The sequence below is a fragment of the Carcharhinus amblyrhynchos genome, chromosome 19 (assembly GCF_965287045.1).
Source record: "Carcharhinus amblyrhynchos chromosome 19, sCarAmb.v2.hapA, whole genome shotgun sequence".
In the NCBI taxonomy this organism is placed as follows: Eukaryota; Metazoa; Chordata; class Chondrichthyes; order Carcharhiniformes; family Carcharhinidae; genus Carcharhinus; species Carcharhinus amblyrhynchos.
In genome coordinates this window covers 29,835,396-29,858,035 of record NC_137342.1, presented here as the reverse complement: position 1 = coordinate 29,858,035, position 22,640 = coordinate 29,835,396, and the positions used below count along the sequence as shown (strand labels likewise).

The window sequence follows — 22,640 nt, the reverse complement described above, 5'->3', positions numbered from 1 at the left end:
AGTAGAGATTACTAATGTATTTTGCAAGCATTTCCAGTAAAGAGTTTGACCCATCTCCCTAACAGAACACAAGGGTCAAGTAATGATCATGAATTGGCTATACATTGTGTGACTGTGAGGCTCACAAAGGGTAGTTTAGGTCACTCTCACAATAAGAGGACACATCGATGCATATGCCAAATGCTCTCAAATGACAAGACCATTCTCATGAACAGTAACTGTATTTACAAAGGTATGTGAAATTTACAGCAATCGAAAACCCATGACTCAGAAATGATGTCAAAGTTTCTTAATTTTAATAACCCTACCATTAGGTCTTGGTGCATCCTCAACATCCTCAGAAGACATGGAGGCAGACGTTAACTGCTACGTCCTGTTGTCTTTGTTGACTTTGGCGGGTGTCCACTAGAGGGTCAAGACCCAGGGTGCCCGGTGTGCTCTGGGTCGCCTGCTGTGAGGAGGTGTATTTTTCTCAGCAGCGTTTGTGCTTTTTGATTCCTCCTTCCCAGGGATCAAGCAATATTCCTATGATTGAAAAGGCAGACATATAACTTGCTTCTTAGGCCCTTACTGTTGTCACTGTTGAACTGGCTGCTAAGAAATGCACAAATGTGAACTGATTAGACAGAACAGCTTAATTTCTTCCTTCACCTGCTTGTTATCTCCTTCAGGGGAGTTTCCAAGTCTAAACATTAGCAGGTTAGGTTGATTTGCCATGCTAATGTGCCCCTTAGTGTCCAAAGATATTTGGGTTATGAGGATTAGCCAGGGTAAATGTGCAGGATTATGGAAATAGTGCAGGGGGTGAGCCTAGGTAAGATGTTCTTTTAAAGAGGTGGTGCAGACTCGATGGGCCAAATGGCATCCTTCTGTACTGTGGGCATTCTATGCTAACTAAAAATTCTATAACCTTAAAGAAACATATTTGCAAGTGTACAACTTAGTAAGCCCTGCACAAAGTAAACTAATTACTTAATGGGTTAAGTCCCACCCAGCCACAAATTTGCTAAGCCACATTTAGAATTCTTTTTCATTATGTTTCAAACCGAGAAAATATATAGGGAACTAACAATTTCCAGGCATTGAAATATTTAATGAAACAAGCAATTTTGTGTCTTGTGGTTTATGAACGACAACCAAAAATGATGACATTAGTTTAAAGAAGAAAGCCCCCAACCACCCCATTGACTTTTTTTGAGATATCTGAAGATCCCTTAAGCACTCTAAACAATGAATAGAACCATCTGACACAAATTCTTTGGCTTGATGAAAATGTTGCTTTGTTTTCTTTCTACAAACAAAACAGTTTGATATTGCCTGAGTTTTATTGTAGTCGGAAAGAATTTTGTTGAAATAATTGGGTAGATTTTCAAAACTGGGCTTATAGATTGCTCCAAAATGAAAATTAAGTAGTTTTAATGAAAGGCATATGATTCACAACAGCTCTATTCCTGTACACAAGTTGAAAAATCTACTGCATTGTGTTACTTCATTGAGCCTTTTAAAATAAATCCCATTGCTGAATACAAAGTCATTGGTGATATGTCCTGGAATGTGAGGGAATCTCACATGAGATAATTTACTTGCCAGAGCTATAATTCATTTACTGCAGGAAGGAGTATGCACCAAAATGGACCCTTTACTTCACCCTCTTTGTAAAAGACAAGATTCAAATCACTTTTATCTAGCAACCAACCATAGTTATTTGTTCTTAAACAAATTCAAAGAAAGCTGCTTTGATTACATGTTCTAGCTTCCATCCTTCTTCAACACAGTTATAAAATACATTTTTGACCCTCTCAGGGCAGCACTGTGACATAGCGGTTAGCACTGCTGACTCACAGTGCCAGAATTCCAGGTTTGAATCCTGGCTTGGGTCACTATCTGTGTGGAGCTTGCACATCCTTCTCCCCATGTCTGCGTGGGTTTCCTCCGAGCGCTCCAGTTTCTTCCCGGGTGAGGTGGATTGGCCATGCTAAATTGCCCCTTAGTGTCAGGTGCGCTAGCTGGGGTAAATGCACGGGGTTATGGGAATAGGGCCTGGGTGGGATTGTCATCGGTGCAGAGTCGATGAGCCAGATGGCTGCCTTCTGCACTGTAGGATTCTATGATTCCCCAGTCTCTCTCACCCCACCCCATCACAGAACTCTCTGTACTCTAATGAAAACTGTGACAATTGAAAGAAAGTCTCATATTATTTGGCACTTGTTTCATCAATTTTGCTGAATCCTTTTATGGAAATCTATTTGCTCCACTCTCTTCACTCAAAAATACTTAAGTTTAATTCATTACACAAAGTACTGAAAATAACTCAAGCACAAGTCTAAATATTTAAATTTATGATCATTAAAGGATTGAACTGGCATTTTCCCAGAATTAGATCTTCACCCTAGAAACAAACCTTCTGGCTCTTTGATGTGTAATAAAAAGGTGAAGAGTCAGTCTGGATATTTCCCAACACATTTCAACTTGACCATATTTGTAAAGGATTGTTTCTTGAATTAATATTTCTAAGTACAATCATAAGAACATAAGAACATAAGAAATAGGAGCAGGAGTAGGCCATCTGGCCCTTCGAGCCTGCCCCGCCATGGCTCAGTTCCACTTTCCCGCCCTCTCCCCATAACCCTTAATCCCCTCTCTTATCAAAAACCCATCAACCCGCTTCTTAAAAATATTTAGCGAGGCAGCCTCCACCACTTCAACGGGCAGAGAATTCCAGAGATTCACCACCCTTTGAGTGAAGAAGTTCCTCCTCAACTCCGTTCTAAACCGCCCCCCCTTTATCTTGAGGCTGTGCCCCCTAGTCCTACTGTCTTTTTTGAGCGGGAAGAGTCTCTCCACCTCTATCCTATCCATCCCATTCATCATCTTATACGTCTCAATGAGATCTCCCCTCATTCTTCTAAACTCTAACGAGTACAAGCCTAGTTTATTCAGCCTCTCCTCATAGCTCAACCCCCTCAACTCCGGTATCAGCCTAGTAAACCTCCTCTGCACTCCCTCCAAGGCCAAAATATCCTTGCGCAGGTGCGGCGCCCAAAACTGCACACAGTACTCCAGCTGCGGCCTCACCAATGCCCTATACAGCTGCAGCAAGACCTCCCTACTTTTATATTCAATCCCCCTCGCTATGAAGGCCAGCATCCCATTCGCCTTCCTGACCACCTGCTGCACCTGCAGGCTGGGTTTTTGCGACTCATGCACAAGGACCCCGAGGTCCCTCTGCACCGTCGCCTGCTGCAGTTTTTCGCCACGTAAGTAATAGTCCTTCCTACCATTCTTCCTACCAAAGTGGACCACCTCACACTTGCCAACATTAAATTCCATTTGCCATTTCCTGGCCCATTCGCCCAGCCTATCCAGATCCTTCTGCAGACTCTCCACACCCTCCGCACAATTTGCCTTTCCCACAATCTTGGTGTCATCAGCAAATTTCGACACCCTACACTCGGTTCCCTCCTCCAGATCATCTATATAAATGGTAAATAGCTGAGGCCCCAGCACCGATCCCTGGGGCACCCCACTAGTCACCAACCGCCAATCCGAATAGCACCCATTGACCCCCACTCTCTGCCTCCTATTTGACAACCAATCCTCTATCCACGCTAACACCCTACCCCCAACTCCATGTCCTCTGACCTTCTATAGTAACCTCTTGTGAGGTACCTTATCAAACGCCTTCTGAAAATCCAGAAAGACCACATCCACCGGCTCTCCTCTATCCACCGCCCTAGACACATCCTCATAGAACTCCAGTAAATTTGTCAGACACGACTTCCCTTTAATGAAACCGTGTTGCGTCTGCCCTATCAAGCAATTCCCTTCAAGATGCCTCGCAATTTCCTCCTTAATGACGGATTCTAACATTTTACCTACCACAGACGTTAAACTAACCGGCCTATAATTCCCCGCCTTTTGCCTGACACCCTTCTTAAACAACGGCGTAACATTAGCCGTTTTCCAATCTTCCGGCACTTCCCCGGAATCCAGTGACGTCTGGAAAATAACCACCAAGGCATCCACTATAACCTCCGCCATTTCTTTCAGAACCCTCGGATGCATTCCATCCGGTCCTGGGGACTTGTCCACAATCAGCCCCTCCAGTCTGTCGCGCACCACCTCTCTAGTAACAGTAATGTCATTAAGACCCTCCAGTCCTACCACCTTTCCATCGCTAACACCCGGCAAATTATTCACGTCCTCCTCCGTGAAGACAGAAACAAAAAAGTTATTCAAGACCTTAGCCATATCCCCATCCCCTACCACTAGGTCCCCTTTCTCATCCTCTAAGGGACCAACGTTCACCCTAGCCAGCCTCTTCCTTTTTATATATTTATAAAAACTCTTGCTATCCTTTTTTATATTAAGCGCTAGCCCAGCTTCATAGCTTCTTCTACCCTCCTTTATCAACTTTTTTGTCAATCTTTGTTGACATTTAAACCTTTCCCAATCCTCTTCTCGCCCACTGCTCTTAGCTACTCTAAATTCCTCCGCTTTTAGTTTAATACTTTCCTTCACCTCCTTCGTTATCCACGGCTTATTACCTCTCTTCCTACTGTCCTTTTTAACCATCGGAATAAATTTCTGCTGAGCACCAAGAAAGATCTCCTTAAAGATCCTCCACTGCTCCTCAGCAGACCTACCTTCCAACGCGTTCCCCCAGTCCACATTTGCCAATTCTTCTCTCATCCTACCATACTCCCCTCTATTCAAACAAAGGACGTGTGTCCGGGAACCCACTTTCTCCTCCTCCATCTGCAACAGAAACTCCACCATACAATGATCACTCTCTCCAAGAGGATCCTTCACCGCAAGGTCCCTAATTCTACCCGCCTCATTACATAGCACCAGATCCAAGATAGCTCGCTCCCTCGTCGGCTCCAACACACACTGTTCCAGGAAACTATCCCGGCAGCATTCCAAGAACTCCTCCTCGAGCCCACCTTGTCCAACATGGGTCGACCAATCAATATGCAGATTGAAATCCCCCATAACTACTGCCGTCCCATTCCTGCACGCCGCACTTATTTGCGCGTTAACAGCCCGCCCCACCTCCAGATCATTATTCGGGGGCCTATAGACGACACCCACCAGCGTCTTCCTCCCTTTGCTGTTCCTAATCTCCACCCACAACGATTCCACTTTCTGCTCTTTGGCTCCGATATCATCCCTTGCTACCACCTTGATGCTGTCCTTAATCAGCAGAGCTACGCCACCCCCTCTTTCCTCCTGCCTATCCTTCCTAAACACTTGATAGCCCTGTACATTCATCTCCCAGTCCCTGTCACCTTGCAGCCACGTCTCTGTAATGGCCACCAGATCGTATCCATTTGTGTCGATCTGCGCCACCAGCTCATCCACTTTATTCCGAATGCTTCGTGCATTCAGATAAAGCACTTTCATCCCAGCCTTCTTCTGGACCCTATTTGCCGTAACGCCACCACTTGGGACATCCTCAGCCTCTTCCCTTACCTGTACCCTATCCTTAACTGTAGACCTCCTAACATCACCTACCCTCGCACCCTCCCCCCCCGCTAATTAGTTTAAAGCCCTGTCTACAGTCCTCTTTACTCGATTCACCAGCACTCTGGTCCCAGCACGGTTCAGACCAACCCCATCCTGCCCGAACAAGTCCCACCTACCCCAATACTGGTGCCAATGCCCCATAAATTCGATCCCATTCCTCCCACACCAATCTCTGAGCCACCCATTCACTTCCTTTATCCTGTCAACCCTACGCCCGTCTGCACTCGGTTCAGGCAGTAGCCCAGAGAAGACCACCTTGTCGGTTCTACTTTTTAATTCCATTCCCAGCTTCTCATACTCCCTCCCCAGATCCTCAGTCCGCACTTTGCCTACGTCGCCGGCACCCACATGTACCACCACAACCGGGTTCTCACCCTCCCACTCCAGATTCCTCTGCAGCCCAGCTGCGACATCCTGTACCCGAGCACCAGGCAGACAACACACTCTTCTGTGCACTTTGTCATTGTGACAAAGGACAGTGTCAATACCCTTCACCCCACTATCCCCAATCACTACTACGTTCCTTTTCCCCTTCTCTTTGCCTATGTCCTGCTGCATCACTGTACCGTGTGCAGTTTGCTCACCAACCTCACCTGCCTCGTCCTCTTCCAGAGTGGAAGCAAGAACCTCAAACCTGTTATGCAGATTAAGAGGCTGAGGCCTCCGCTCCTCACCCCCCTTCCTCCTCCCAGCAGCCCCCTTTTGTTCCTGACCCTTAGATTTAGACAGTCTAGAGGGGGTGGATGTCACTTGCACCCCATTGACAATGGCACCCTCTCTCCCCTTGATGAGCCTCAGTGTCTGTAGCTCAGAGGCCAGCTCATCCACCTTGAGCTGGAGCTCCTCCAGCAACCTGCACTTACTGCAGACATGGTCTCTGGGAAGGACCCTGGGGTCCACCAGTTCCCACATCATACAGGAACCGCACATCACATGCCCCTCCATTATTCAATATAATTTGTTGTGGGGAAAAAATTTTTTCCTTGTTTCTTGCTGTAGTAGTTTTGAAAAAAAAAAGAATTTTTTTTTTCCTTGTTCTTTCAGCCTGGCCTTTTTACCTTCAAGCCCTTTTTGATATTAAGCCCTAATAGCTCACTCTGCTTCCCTCTAACTCCGCTGCCCGCTATCTACACCAGGCCTCCTTTTAAACTTGGCGCTGATTTAAAGCTGATGGGCCACAACTGCCTGATAATCACTCCCTCACAATTAAAGCAGTAAATACAATAAGTAAATGCTTTAAACAGTTCTACAAAGAACAAAGTGCTTTAAACTTATTTTAAACAGGTTTTTAACAGGTAAAGTCTTAGCTTTCTCTCTGATGCTCCTTCCTCGTCTGCTCCAGCAAACAATCAAATAATTTAATTTTATTTGATGCTAACCCTGTATGAATTTCGGCCTCTGCTGAACATGCAGCCAATCAGCAGTGTATTTAGCACTGGGCTGTATGCTTCAATCATGGAGATGAGCAGACAGCATGAATTTTGCATGCTGCATGCATCGCTTGCAACTGACGTGGAGTAATTGTGCATCCTGGTCCCCATACCTGCTATCAGGCCTTATCAAATTTCAAAGTGTTTAAGCCCACTTACAACTATTGTCAATTATTATGAAAACCAGTTTGGTTTACTAATGTCTTTTTGGGAAGGAAATCTGCCACCCTTACCCGGTCCATCCTGTGTGTGACTCCAGATCTACAGCAATGTGGTTGATTTTTAACTGCCCTATAAAATGGCCTAATAAGCCACTCAGTTCAAGGACAGTTAGGAATGGGCAACAAATGCTGGCCTGCCAGCGTCGCTCACATCCCATGAAAGAAAAGAATCCAATCTGACCAATATTGCTCCATCAGCTATTCTCAATCATCAGCAAAGTGATGGATGTGACACTCAACAACAAACTGTTTACCGAAGCTCAGATTGAGTTTTGCAAGAGCTATTTGACTTCAGACCTTATTATAGCCTTGGTCCAAACATAGATAAAAAAGCTGAATTCTAGAGGTGAGGTGAGAATGACTGCCTTTGACATCATGGTAGTATTTGACTAAGTGTGGCATCAAGGAGCCCTGGTGAAATTGAGAATGGGAAACATGGAAAAAGCTCTCTAGTGGATGGAGTCACTCCTAGAACAAAGAAAGATCATTGTGGTTGTTCACGTCAATGATCTCAACCCCAGGACATCGCTGCGGTAGTCCCAAAGACATAGCCTCCTAAACCCATGACCTACCACCTAGAAGGATAAGGGCAGCATACATTTGGGATTACCTTCAAGGTTCCTCACTATCCTGATGCAACTATCATAGAATCATTAAATCCCTACAGTGCAGAAAGAGGCCATTTGGCCCACTGAGCCTGCACCAACAACAATCTCACCCAGGCCCCATCCCTGTAACCCCTACTAATCCTCCTGACAGAGGCAGTTGAGCATGGCCAATCACGCTGACCTGCACATCTTTGGCCTATGGGAGAAAACTGGCGTATCTGGAGGAAACCCACGCAGACGAGGGAACATAAGAACATAAGAAATAGGAACAGGAGTAGGCCATCTGGCCCTTCGAGCCTGCCCCGCCATTCAATAAGATCATGGCTGATCTGTCGTGGCTCAGTTCCACATTCCCGCCCTCTCCCCATAGCCCTTGATCCCCTCTCATCAAAAACCCATCAACCCGCGTCTTAAAAATATTTAGCGAGGCAGCCTCCACCACCTCAACGGGCAGAGAATTCCAGAGATTCACCACCCTTTGAGTGAAGAAGTTCCTCCTCAACTCCGTTCTAAACCGCCCCCCCTTTATCTTGAGGCTGTGCCCCCTAGTCCTACTGTCCTTTCTGACGTCATCCCTTCCAGCTGTCCCTTGATCCCTTTTTCTACCTGTTGATGTGAACATAGATTGAGTTGTGTTAATGAAACGAGCAAGTTTTCGCAACAATCAGAATATCAGGCTGTAAACTCTTTTCCAAATTTCTAACCAGGTAGTTTACCAAGGTTTAACAGTAGTTTTACAACTTTGCTGTTCATGATATTATTGGCCTCTTTATTTTAGTGCCCTGGCTAAAGTGATAGATAAAGCCATTTGACAGAAGTGCGCGAGTGTCATTTTAAATCCGAGGCAGCAGTGCTGACCACTGTGCCACCGTGTCGCCCTAATAATTACATGTTTCTCTGCTTTCAAAAAAAAATGATACGTACTATTTTACCGTCAGAGGGACTAACTTCACAACTCCTTATGTTGTGTGCTCCGTCTGCCATCTTGTTTCTCACTCATCTAACCTGTGTCTGTCTATTTCTCTGCAATCTTTCTGTATCCTCCCTGCAGCTTGTCTTTCCACCTAGTTTGGTTTCATCAGCAAGTGGGTTGTGACAGGAGACTCCCAGGACACTCTTTTTAGGGATGTTCTTAAAGCATTCCTGAACCAATCAAACATCCCTATTGACTCATGGGAGTCCCTGGCTTGTGAGCGACCAAATTGGAAAAAGTCCTTTCAGGAAAGCACCAAACGCATCGAGAGATTTTGTGGGGAAGATGCAGAGGTGGAGTTGAGAACCAGAGAGAGAGAGAGCATCGAACTCCAACAACACATCTGCCAAGTCTTCAATCATGACCCACAGATTGTGCACTGGACATTTCAGCCGAGCCAGAACCGACTGAGTTAGAGTGAATTATCCTGTATCCCAAGGGATTGCCTAAGGAAAAAGGAAACTGGAGAACGTGCAAACTCCACACTAACAGTGACCTGTGGCTGTAAATGAACCCAGGTCCCTGGTGTGTGAGACAGCAGTGCTAGCAACAGAGTGCCACCCCATTCCTTCACTGTTGCTGGGTCTGAGTCCTGGAACTCCCTTCTTAATAACTTCCTACATCACATGGACTGCTTCAGTTCAAAAAGCAATACACCACCATCTTCTTGAGGGCAATTGTCAGTGATACCCACATCCCAATAATCAACAAAAAGCTTTCCAGAGTATGATTGAAAAATACATTTTTGGCTTAAAAGATCAGCACCCAACACATGGGAACCCTGGCTGGCCTTAATGGGAACTGCACATGCAGTCAGGAAAACAGAACAATCCTGTTCCACTCTTTTATTACCTCATCACTCAACCTCTCCAGCATTGTCTTACTAGTCTCTCGACATTCACCATCCATTAACTACAAACCATCAACATTGTAAAATATTTTGGCGTGACTCCTCACACCCACACTATGGCCCACATTCTCAAATCTCATTTGGCCCTGTGTTCCAGGGAGTTGAAGATTTTTATCCTTGCTTACAAATGCATGCTATTTTTTATCTTTGAACTGAGTCCCAGTCATGTTTGAACATATCCAACAGTTTTAACACCACCCTGTTTCTCATTCTCTGCTCTGACCTCAGCAGCTATTTCTTTGACCACTTTGCCTATTCCTAAGCCTCCCTTTCCCTTCCAACTCAGCGTCAACTGAGCAAATGAGTGCGATGCAAAGTGCTCTGTTCGAATGAATCAAAGGAATCCAAGTTCTTTTTGAACTGACATATTAAAAATAAAACCCCACATGTTCATTAAGGGCTTCAGTACTTTAAAACAAAACATGGGGAGGAAAGAAGCTTCCATGGCTTCCTAATGCTTTTTGTTATTATACAAAACAATTACTTTCTGTTTATTAAAATCCAAGAATAGAATCTAACTGACAGTTTTGAAATTGAGCCTTTTTTGTGCCAGAAAGGACTTCATCATCCAAACAATGTTTACACTGGACATATTCAAATATACTTTGGAAGATAGAAAACAAAGTATAATATTTGATATTTTTAATTTTCAAGTGGATCCTATATTTTCAACTCATTCAACCCCCTGTTGCTTTCTCCATGACAGCTATCTCTTTGGAAAACCAAGTCTTCCTGGATATCAGATATAAACATTAATTCCAAATGCCACAAGCATTAATTTCTATGAGGGCAGAATGTGAGTCAGGTCACGTTACTTCCTGTAAAGCAATTTGAGTTTTTTTTCAAAATTATTGAGATAAATTTGCTCTTTATGTCATTATGCCAAAGCAATGTTATGAACTTCTGACATTTTCAAGCTGAACAAATGGAGCTTTCTGCTCTTGGACAGATTTGTGGCTGGTCATTTAAACAACGGAATTGAAGAAATAGTGTGCTCCAACATGTGTTTATCCTTGAGGAGAAAAATCGTACAATAGTGCAAAATGGTGTGCCATTCAGACATGTTAACCTGTGGTAGAAACTTAATAAAGAGGTTCTATTTTTGCTTTTAACACTGGAATGAGGTTACTGTGAAATCCCCCTAGTTGCCACACTCTAGCGTCTGTTCAGGTACACTGTGGGAGAAATTAGCATGGCCAGTGCACCTAACCAGCATTATTATAAGCTATCAATGGCACAGTGGTTAGTACTGCTGCCTCAGAGTGCCAGTGACCGATTCCTGGTTTGGGTCACTGTCCATGCAGAGTCTGCATGTTCCCCCTGGGTCTGCGTAAGTGTCTTCTGGGTGCTCCGATTTCCTCCCACAATCTGAAAAACGTGCTGGTTAGTTGCATTGGCCATGCTAAATTCTCTCTGTGTACCTGAACAGGCGCTGGAGTGTGGCGACTAGGGGATTTGCACAGTAACTTCATTGCAGGTTAGTGTAAGCCGACTTGTGACATTAATAAATAAACTATTCCGTAATCTTAATTCATACACAGGCTTAAGATTTCCAGTCCCTCCACCTGGCTTTAGAGAGTATCTTGGAGATAATGCTGGAAAACCGTTTAGGAATACAAATACACTCTACAGCATGAACTCTCTTCCACCCTTCTTTCCTGTCACATGAGCTGCTGCCATCTGTATGTAAGCAGCACAGACCCCTTCCAATTATATTTAATTAGGAAAACATAGGACAGAAGTTTTATCACCAAGAATGGAGATTTGATCAATGTTGTGAGCCTGCATCCCCTGTAGTGTAAAGGTTCTCATCAGAGCAAAGATTAATCGAGGCTGGAAAATAGCGCTGGCCATGGTATGATGTGTCAAGCCGTGTAATAGTAGACTTGAGAAAACACTTTGGAAGCAGCCTGCATGGAGAAAGCAGCACTATGTATGGCAGTAACAGGGATCTGTACATAATTTAAGGTTAACGGTAAATAGTTCAGGTTCAAATATTGAACAAAATCTCATCATCGAGACATTAAATGCATCCAGAACACAACATGGTGGTAGTGGTGAAATGAAAGGTGGCACTTGAAACAAATTAAGCCAGATAGAATCCCAAGATATGAAAATCTAAAAGCAACTGAAGCTAGACTAGAGAAACATGTGACTAAGAAGGAAAATTAATGAAATAATTGAAAAAACATCATGACAGACTTAGAATTTAATGAATCCGCTAGAGTGAGTGGAGGTCCATTGCAAGACCCCAAGTGGCACAGAGTAAAAAAACTGGTCACATCACAAAGATAGATGAACAAAAATGCAAAGAAAAAACTGTACTTATAGATTAGATGGCAGTCCCTCAGAGGGTAGCTGAAAGAGAATGGTAGAAATGGTCTACAGCAGGCAAAATAGCGCATGGTGACCGGGCCGAAGCTTATAAAACAAAGTCTAAAATTTAAAAAGAAAAGCTGCAGAGTAATGAGAGAAACAAATCACCAGAACAAGGGAGACAATGTTCAAGTAAATCACCAGATGGTTACCAATCACATAATGCAATGAAATAAACTAGCCAAAGAGATTAATGCTGAAGAAAGAAATTGCTAAGAAGCAGCCAAAAGGATTTTTAAAAATGAAACAGTTCTACAAGAAAATATTTACATCAGAGCTAAACTAGAAGATTTGAAGGGCAAGAGGAACTAACAACCCTCAATTCCACAGCTGTGAAGTCAAAGCAGGAGTTAAGAAAACTCAACCAGATGTACAGCTAGGGAAAACATTAGGTAGCAAAGGCACACAGAGGAGTTGTGACACTCAAAGACTCATGAAGAATCAGTACATAGCCATGGAAAACATCGGGAGCTAAAAAGGACATAAAATATTATTCCCAAAAAAGCTGAGTTGGATCCATCAGTAGCAACAAAACAATACACTGAACCCCAGACAGAGTTGGCAAGAGGCCAACAAGAAAATAAACAATTAAAAAAAAACCAATTTTCCTTTAAAATCAAATGCAAAAGGAATGCATAACCATTTAGCAACATGAAGAAATGAAGACTGTCTTAAACAACATAGTGGAAGCACAGCATAAGAAATTTTAGCATACTTTACTGAATTACAAGAAAGCCCAAGGCAAAGCAAGCAGGCTTCACAAAGAGAAGGAAGACCTGTTGAAAGACCTTCACAAGCTACAAGAATCCCTCACGTCAAAGTCTGTTCCACTGAAAAATTATGAAGAGAAGCAAAATGAATTTGTTCACTCTGAACAAATGGAAGAACCAATCAGCAGAGAGGATTCAGGAATATTCAATGTTTCAGGAAGAATCTGAAAGCTACAGGAAACAAAGTGAAGAGCTAAAGAACCAGCTAAATGAAAATGAAGGGAAAAGGCCATAGAACTTCCATCTGCAAATGGTAATTATGCCATGAGTAGCCCAATTACAGAATTAAAACAAGTTAAGATTTCATCGGAGACAGACCTGGCCAACAGTGAAACCAAAATGAAGGTCAAGAGCAAAGTTATGCTGCAGACAGAGGAAGGAAAGACAGAAATAAGATTGAAAAATGTAAATCTGAAACTGAAGGAACTAGAAGCAGAAAATGTGGAGCCAAGTGAAAAGATTCATAAGCTTACAAAACAATTTGATCATAAAACAGCAAACAAATGTTTGGCTGAATTTGTGAAATTAATCAAAATGGGAAATGTATACATCTGATAAAAATATGGTGGAAACCATGGAAAAAGAATGTTAGAGTCCACTCCATTAATGAACAGAGTGCCAATTCTCTTCAGAAGGAATGGGACAAACTGAAAAAAAAAGTTGTTAACAAAGAGAAATGTAACTCAAAGAAGTGCAAAAAGTGAATCAAATGGAGAAATCCAAATGTCAGAAACACAGAATACTAATATCATTCATCCAAACATGACATACAAGATGTTGAGGAACCATCAAACCTCAAGACTGTCTGAATTTATAAATGATGTGGGTATGCCGGCGTTGGACTGGCGTAAACACAGTAAAAAGTCTGACAACACCAGGTTTTAGTCCAGCCGATTTATTTGATAATAGACTCACAAGCTTTCGGGGTTAGCCCCTTCATCAGGTGAATGGAGAGTTCTGGCCTCAGACAGAGCATATAAAGCACAGACAGTTTAGAGACAGACAGTAGCATCATGCACAATAGTAACTGGGACCTGTAAATAGTTAAAAGTTGACAGTAAACAATTCATTTTAAACAAGTAAGTCTCAAGATCACAGCATTGAGACATCAAATGAACCCATAACTCAACAGTCAGGTTTAAAACCATCAATATAGGATCAGGTCAGGGCCCTGACAAGATCCCACTCATTTCAACCCAGTTGAAACCTCTTTGGAGCAGTCAGAAATTAAAGAAAATATTTAAATACCATTTCCAACATCTAGGAAGTCAATTTACTTATTTTTGACTTAAATCATCTTAATCTGCATTTCGCTGCTGTGAGCGTTCACTCAGTGCAGCTATCTTCAATTTCAATTGAGGAACAAGGAGGGCAACAATTCCAACAGCAACAGCATGAGGAACAACATAAGCAGCAAGATAAGCTGCCTTTTCCTCAGTCACTTGTTGTTCCAAAGGACAGAAGTGATTGGATTTGAAGATTCAGCTCAAAGGGGGATCCCGCAACAAAGGGTCTATAGGTGGAAGATCAGCTCTCTAATATTATAAGCATCGGTGCCTCAGAGATTCAGGTATATTTTTATGGCAGATCATTACAGATATTGGCAGCCTTCTGGAACAAGGCCTCCTTCTCAGTGGACCAAGTGGTCAAGCATTGCCGGTGTTGTCAAGGTGGCTGTCACTGGAAATCAGCCCCGATTCTCTGTCTTTCTCTAGAATTCTGAATTATTTTCTTCTGCAAGGAAAGAAAGCAGGAAGTTGAGTTTGAGAAATGGATTGTGTGGAAGAAGGGAAGGTCAGCATTTATGGAGGGTGACTATGAGGCATTGGTGGGAGATGCCACAAATTTGAGGGCATGTAAGTGGTAGACAGCCAGATGGGATGTGAGGTTGTGTCTCAGGAGACAAGAATGAGTGGAGTTACAAGGTGTAAATCTTATTGTGCAGAATAATGCTGGGAAAGTCAGAGTGTGAAGCTTGACATGTCTTATTCTCTTCATCTGTCCTCTCCTGAGGTCCTTGAACCTTTTTGTTTAAGGGAATGCGCTTCTGTTCAACTCAATTCTACAGCCACTTCCATCCATGACTGATGGCTTGAGAGACTGGTATCTTATTTCTGTCCTTGAGAAACATCATTCCACTTCAGTTCCTCAAATCCACAGCAGGTCCTCTATGTAAGAGTCAGACACTGTGTAGGATGTCAGTCATCTATCTATTTCTGTCCTTGCTGAATGGCACTTTAGTCATTCTAACCCTGACAAGGGTCCCTTTAACTAGAAATCCTTCCTTTGATGAATTTGGCTTGTTGTCCACTTGCCCTTTCTGATTGATGGGAAACCTGGAATTGGGATGCTAATACATGGCTGGGTTAATGAACCATAGCAAAACAATTTCAATGACAAACAGTTTTTTTAAGCCATTACCAGCCCACCACTGCACAGATAAAATTCCACCCAAAGCTTCTGCTGTACCTGCAGGAATTTAGTTGTGGACGTCAAACACAGCCTTGCTGATGAGAATTGAAAGGACAGCAGAGATATTTTGGAGATGGATCCTTGTAATTCCGCTCAAAGCATAATCATGAAGGGGCCCAGGAACAGCAGCAAAATTTTAAATGAACAAAAACAATTTTCAAGGCAGCTTAGAGGTTATCTTCTTCTACTTCCTGAAGCAGTCTCCAAGATTCGCTTCAACAAGTTTCCAGTTCCAGTTCAGTGCAACCACCTAGCAGATGTTAGGGACCATCTTTCCAGTTTAAAGATACTGTAGGATAAAAAAGATTGTCAGGAACATAACTGTGGTGGATGGAAGTCACCCCAGAAAGTCTTTTTGTGTTGTCCATCTGTCTGCAACTGAAATGCGGCACAACCACAAATGAAAGTTGGTAAAATGTTTGTATTATTGGAAAATTTAACCATGAATTGTGTTTCATTCTACTTTGTCATTAGAACTCTAACAAACAACACATATTTTGCACTGTGGATGTAAAATAGCAATGTTTAAATACCTGATAAAAAGAACCACACAACCCATCAACATGGTTGATGGACTATGGCAGTGCTGCAGTTTTTTTCGATAATATTAAATGGATTTTGTCCCTTACATTTCGTACTAACATTACTGAACATTTTTGGCAGTTCTGAACTTTAATAATTTTTCTAATGCAGGCTATAACTCCCGCAATCCTTCAGTATTATGTCAATAGCCTGTACAATTAAGCCATAAGCAATTCCAGGCTGAGTCACCGTCATACGCATAACAATACTTAAAATTCATGGAATAACAATGCAAATGTTATGACCAAAATATCAGACAAATCTGCTTCTATTCCCTTCAGATAGGATTGCTCCTAATGTGACTATTTCTGATTACTTGTACAAGTTTGTCATTTGTCAGCAATAGTCACTTTATTTGCAACATTATTAAAAATAATGTAATACATGAGATTTAAGCCATTTTGGAGCATACTTTTCATGATAGGTAGCAGTTAATGAATTATACATGAATAGATTGGATTAAACTTTAAAACCAATTATACATGAAATTAACAACAAATTACATTTATATAGTATCTTGAAAGTAGAAAAGTGTTCCAATACTCCACTTTGTGTGGGATATATTTGACTTAGAATATCAAGCTCATTTAGTGAAATGGTTTGAAATGTTTTGGCTGAATCTTTTAGAAACTGATTAGTGATGACAGATTTTCTTATCAAAATTGTAACATTATATAATAGTAGTTAGATTCAATTAGTTAGAATGCAGTATAAAAGTACTTTAATTATGGTTTCCCGAAAACAGCTAATAACTTACAGATGTCATCGAGATGGATGTGCTTGCTTTGCACTGCTGAATCTGTCTATCATTGTACGATGTTTGTCAGTAGCATTTGTAAATCTTTCTATTGAAAACCCACTTTTTCTAATTTCTCAGAGAAAGATTGGAGTTGCAGAATGTTGCCCCCCAAACATACTTGTGAACATTCCATGAACCAAAAAAAAAATTTGGTTTACTGAGTCTGACAAAGCAGTGGCCCTCCAGGGCACAGGCATGCCAGCTCAAAGGTGGTCTCGGACTAGTTTGATAGCTTGGTGGAAGTTTATTTATTAGTCACAAGTAAGGCTTACATTAATACTGCAGTGAAGTTACTGTGAAATTCGCTAGTTGCCACACTCTGGCACCTGTTTGGGTCAATGCACCTAACCAGCACGTCTTTTGGATAGTGGGAGGAAATGGGAGCACCTGAAGGAAACCCATGCACCCATGGGGAAAATGTGCAAACTTCACACAGACAGTGACCTAAGCCGGAAATCGAACCTGGGTCCCTGGCGCTGTGAGACAGCAATGCTAACCACTGTACCACGTGCCACCCTCCTTATATGTGCATCTCCTTATATAACACTGCACCATCGCAAAAATCTGCAGACTGCATTAACATTTGCCATATTACTCCATGCAGGGCTTTTAACCAAAAAGCAAGCATTTTAAGCAATGGCTAATGATATATGGAATTGAAGTCAGGAGGAAAGTTGCCCTAATGGAACCAAAACAGAACAGGTTGTTGCTGAGTAAATGCCACTTGATAGCACAAGTCGACAACACCTTTCATTACTTTGACGATTGAGAGTAAATTGAAGGAGCAGTGATGAGCTGGATTGGACTTGTCCTTTTTTTTGTTCAGGACGCAAATGGGTAATTTTGCACATTGTCGACTAGTTTTACTGTAACAGCTTGGCTCAAGGCATAGTTTATTCTGGAGCACAAGCCTTCAGAAGTCTATTAAAGTTGGTATGATATCAGAGCCAATTTTGCTGGACCCACTAACTTCAGTGGTTTCTTGATGCTATATAGAGTGAATCAAATTTCCTGAAGAGTAGGATCTGTGATGGCAGAGACTTCCAGAGGAAGCTGAGATAGACCATCAACACAATATTTAGTGATAAACGTGGTTGTAAATGGTCTTGACTTTTGTCCTGACATACTAGTGTTAGTAGAGCTTTTCCTCAGTGCATTGCTGGATGTGGCAGGACTGTATAGGACTGCAGAGCTTTGTTCTAATCCTATAGGATGTCAGATCACTTAATTTGGTCTATAGAATGCTGCTTCCAACTTTTAGTATGTATGTAATCCTGTGCTTTAACTTCACTGGGTTGGAATCTCATCATCATGTGTCTGGTCCTGCTCCAGGCAAGTTCTCTATCACTCCTCGGATTTGTTCCCTGGCTTGATGGTAATGACAGAGTGAGGGATATGCTATGAGTTTACAAAGCGAATACAGTTCTGCTGTTCTGATGGTCCACGGCACCTCATGGAAGCCTGATCTTGAGCTGTTAAAATTGTTCTGGGTGTGTCCAATTTAGCACCACACGACAAAGATGGGACTTCATCTCCACAGGGACTGTGGCATGGTCACTACTGTTATTAAGAGATGCACCTATAACAGGTAGATTGATGAGGATGAGGGTCAAGTATTTTTTTTTCTATTTGTTAATTCACTTATTATTTGCTACATGCCCTCCAAGACTTGGCCAACTCAGTCAGTAATGGTGCTATCTACTCTTGCCCTTGACACTCTCAGTTTTTTTCCCAAGGGTGTTCAGCATGGAAGAGCACTGATTCACTACCTGAGGGAGAATGGTAAGTGGTGGCAAGATGACATCTGACATTGGCAGCTTGGGAGCTCACCCTCATTGCCCAGCTGTAAGGCCAGCACCGATTAGCAAGTACTTTCGCATTATATCACATACCCCTGGAAACTCTCTGCAGACTCTCAGGGATCCATGGAACCCAGTTTGAAAACTACTGATTTGTGGGATGTCTGCAGATTTAGCATTATTTTAGATAATACAGGGTCAGATCTTGTTGGTTTTTCTTCCTTTGTTCTTCAGTAATTCTTGCACAAGTCTATCAAAAGTGCTCATGGAAAGGACAGGAGCAGAAAATTGATACATTGTGGGCTCTACTTTGCAAGCCATAACAGGTCACATGTATGACTGGAGGACGGTTCATTTAGTAAGATGAGTCACATTTCCTCCAAAAAGGAGTGTGGGCAAAGTCCAAGCAAGACAAGTAACCTGAAGATAGGTTGTTTTCTTTTAAAGATAATTAAAATTTAATCCCCTTAACCAAAAGGTCTGAGAGGAGAACATAGAACTTCCTGTCAGCAGGAGGGGCATCTCCAAAATTCATCCATAATGACTTGGGCACTCATCAACTTCAAAGGAAATTGAAGTCACCTCAGTGTTCCTGCACAATTTCTCAAGATCAAGCCTGGAGGAAACCATCAACTGCAATCCAAGCGTGACTACTATGATTACAACATGCAGATTTCCGGGGCCTCTATGTTTACCAGTATTACAAGTCTAAAAACTTGACTTTAACAAAGATGGGAAATATTCATTTTCTTTACTTAATTATATGAAGTAAAAAGCAATAATCAGAACATATTACAAAGCACTATTACTAAAGCTTTAACCTTTTTTTCTAACTTTCAGTTGTTTTCTGCTGGAAAAATCGGAGGAACTCAAATTGGCCATTTGAAATCCAAATATATGTTATTACACGAAGCTTTAAAAAGGTATAGCATTGTTTAACTGATAATTGTTCATAATTGTTACATTGATAATCATTTTGTGTTGAAAATCATTTTGTGCGTCCTAGGGGAAATTATTTTTGGCTAATTCCATCACCATCATTAAAGTGATGGAAGGGATCTTTAAGTGTGCTTTGAAGTGGCACTAGCTTAGAAGTAACCTGCTTACTGATATTCAGCTTGGGTTCTGCTGGGGGCACTCAGCTCCTGACCTCATTACAGCCTTGGTTCAAACATGGACAGAAGAGCTGAATTCCAGAGGTAAGGTGAGAGTGACTGCCCTTGACATCAAGGCAGCAACTGACCAAGGATAGCATCAAGGAACCCAGCAAGTCAATAGGAATAAAGGGAAGAATTCCCTACAAAGAAAGATGATTACAGTTGTTGGAGATCAGTCTTCCTGGTTGCAGGACATCATTGCAGGAGTTCCTCAGGTTAGTGTCCTAGACCCATCCATCTTCACCTGCTTCATCAATGATCTTTCCATCATAAGGTCGGAAGTAGAGATTCACTGAAGATTGCACTATGTTCAGTACCGTTCATGATTCCTTAGTTACTAAAGCAGTTCATGTCCAAGTACAGTAAGACCTGGACAATACCCAGGCTTGGGCTGACAAGTGGCAAGTAACATTTATGCCACACAAGTCTGAAGCAATGACTATCTCCAACAAGACAGGATCTAACCATTGCCTCTTGACATTCAATGGCATTACTATTGCTGAATCCTTTCCTCTCAGTTACCACTAACCAGAAAATGAATGGACTAGCCATTTAAATACTGTGGTTATAAGAGCTGGCCGGAGACTAGGAATTCTGTAGCAAATAACTCTGACTCCCAAGGCCTGTCCACAATCTACAAGACATAAGGAGAGTGATAAAATACACTTTCCTTACCTGACTGAGTGCAGCTCCAACAACACTCAAGGAGTTTGACACTCTCCAGGACAATGCAGCCCACTTGTTTGGCACCCCATCCATAAAGATTCACTCCGTCCACCATTGTACGGTAGCGTGAACCATCCACATGATACGTTACAGGATGTCACAAGCACTCCTTAGCACCTTCCAAACCAACAGCACTACCATCTCGGAGGACAAGGGCAGCAAATAATTGGGAACATTACTGCCTGGAGGTTTCCCTCACCACCCTGACATGGAATTATATCTCTGTTCCTTCAGTAGGAGATGGGGCTGGTGGTGTAGTTAACTTCATTGATCGTTTTGAGAGGACAGCTGTGTGGTGGGTAGACCTTCCATTTTACTGGTGCTTGTGTTACCCCATTCTAAATCCTAGTAGTTGAGTGTTGATTGATTGGAGTGGGTGTCTAACCTTATTGCAACTTAGTTGTGGCTCTGCCCCATTGGAAATGGAAAGTCAGAGTCATGCTGTGCCATTCCTGTAAAGGGTTCCCGAAGCCCAAAGAACTAGAGAAGATAATCTTTACCTTTTCTCTCAGGAAAGGAACCCAGATCTTTGCCAGGGTATGCCTCTGTTAATTACATGAGATGAAAAATCAGTCCCCACCCTTTGAGGATTAATTAATTAGGTTTGCTATAGAAGTTGTGCCTTCCACAGCCAGAATTGGACATTCTGCTGAAACCCATCAGGATGATCTGTTCTGGCAGAATATTCTGGATAATGTTGTAGCCTTCGACATTTCCCAGAAGGGATAAGAAGCACTTGACTCCTTGGCTTGTCCTAAACTCCGTCTGGCATCAACAGCATTCACAGAGCCAGTCAATTTGCTGTGCCATAGGAATACAACAGGACTCAGGCATTACCAATTCATTTACTATCTCATAGAGGCTGACAATCAAGAAAAAAGAATTGCAATTTGCCCACTTTGCTGTATTCCCACTGGTCCAGGGCATCTTAAATGGCACAAACCCATCCGCTGAAGCAGCACTGATTTTCAACAGGAACGGCTTTCATTCCTGCAATGTTCAACTTGACTGTTGCTGTAGATAATGGTGAATCAAGCCAGTCTGTTCATGGTTTCCTGGGAGTAGCCATGGCGTCTTAACCCAAAATTCAATGCCTCCTCTGTTTCACCCATAACATTGTAGGCTGGCTGCTGGAGAAAAAATTGCACAAAGTGTCGGATCAGGCGAGAAAAACCATGTGAAGCTCACTGGCTTTTCTTGCTTGATTTAACAGCACTGAAGTGCTGGCAAGGATCACACTATCAACTGGAGAGGCAGGGCCTAAAACACACGTGCCGCAATCCTGTTGTACAAAGAGGAGATGCCGTGAAATAAAAGTGAAGCAGGAAAACAAAAAAAAAGGTGAGGAACCAGAAGGTACAAAGGAAGAACATGGCACAGTAGTTATCAAAACTTTAAGGCATTACATTAGGAAGGAAATAGGGTACTGAACCTTTCCTCTTACTCACAACACTCGCACTCCCTTCTTTCATTTGATGACCATATATCAGTGCCCGCGTACATAGAGTTTTTAAGCTTATGCACACTTATGTTTGTAAAATTCTACAAAGAATCTCTTTGACGATTTCTTTTGGATGAAATTTCTTCATGCACCATCCTGATTGGCTGCCAGAATGTTGGCAGAGGATTTTACATGTCCATAGTGGGTTCCCTCGATCATCTGCTGAACAGAAGAATTCTCCCCAATGAAATCTTGGCATTTCTCTTGAATATGAGAAACCATGGCCGTAATTCTCCCAAAAGTGCTAAATTGGTGGGAAAGTTGTTCTAAATAACGACTGTTCTGTCAGTTCAGTTTCTCACCTGAATCTCCGCACTCTGGGCACTGAAGAGGTCCCAGTCGGGAATCTCATTAAAAACCCAGGGGGGCGCAGCCCATTCACACTGGAGTCTGATGGTTCTGGAACTCTGCGCATGCACAGTGGTCCCGATCTGTCAGACTCCCCATTTGCTGGCCAGCTCAATCGCCAGGCAGCCCAGGACCCCTGCAGTGCTGCCCTCCAGCCCTCCCCATTGCCTGATCACGGCCCCCACAGCTATTCTCAGGCCAGCCCTGAGCCCCCCCCATCCTGGAGCGCCCCGATGTACAGCCCCCCAAACAATGGTGAACCCCTCACCCCGGCAGACGCCTCTCTGCTGACTCCCACCCAGGAGGCAGCCCGTCAAAGTCACTGCCCTTCATCCTGCCTGCAGAGCAGCAGTGCCAAGATGCACCCTGGGCATGGGCACTTTGCCCCTTGGGCAGTGCCAACGTGCACCATCCCCTGCGGCTCGACCCCTGGGGGGCC

At 42.8% G+C, this 22,640-nt stretch overlaps 1 protein-coding gene across 4 annotated transcripts in view; it reads left to right on the top strand.

Annotated features, from left to right (window-relative positions):
• Window positions 1-22,640, top strand: part of ccdc146 (coiled-coil domain containing 146) — a 143,711-nt gene that overhangs the window by 22,708 nt on the left and 98,363 nt on the right. For 2 of the 4 annotated variants that reach the window (XM_080207452.1, XM_080207456.1), the window contains exon 3: window positions 19,310-19,392. The exons of the other annotated variants lie outside the window; for them this stretch is intronic. In XM_080207452.1, coding sequence (XP_080063578.1) covers window positions 19,310-19,392 — 83 coding nt within the window. The remainder of the gene's footprint in view (window positions 1-19,309; window positions 19,393-22,640) is intronic. 4 annotated transcript variants of the gene reach the window in all.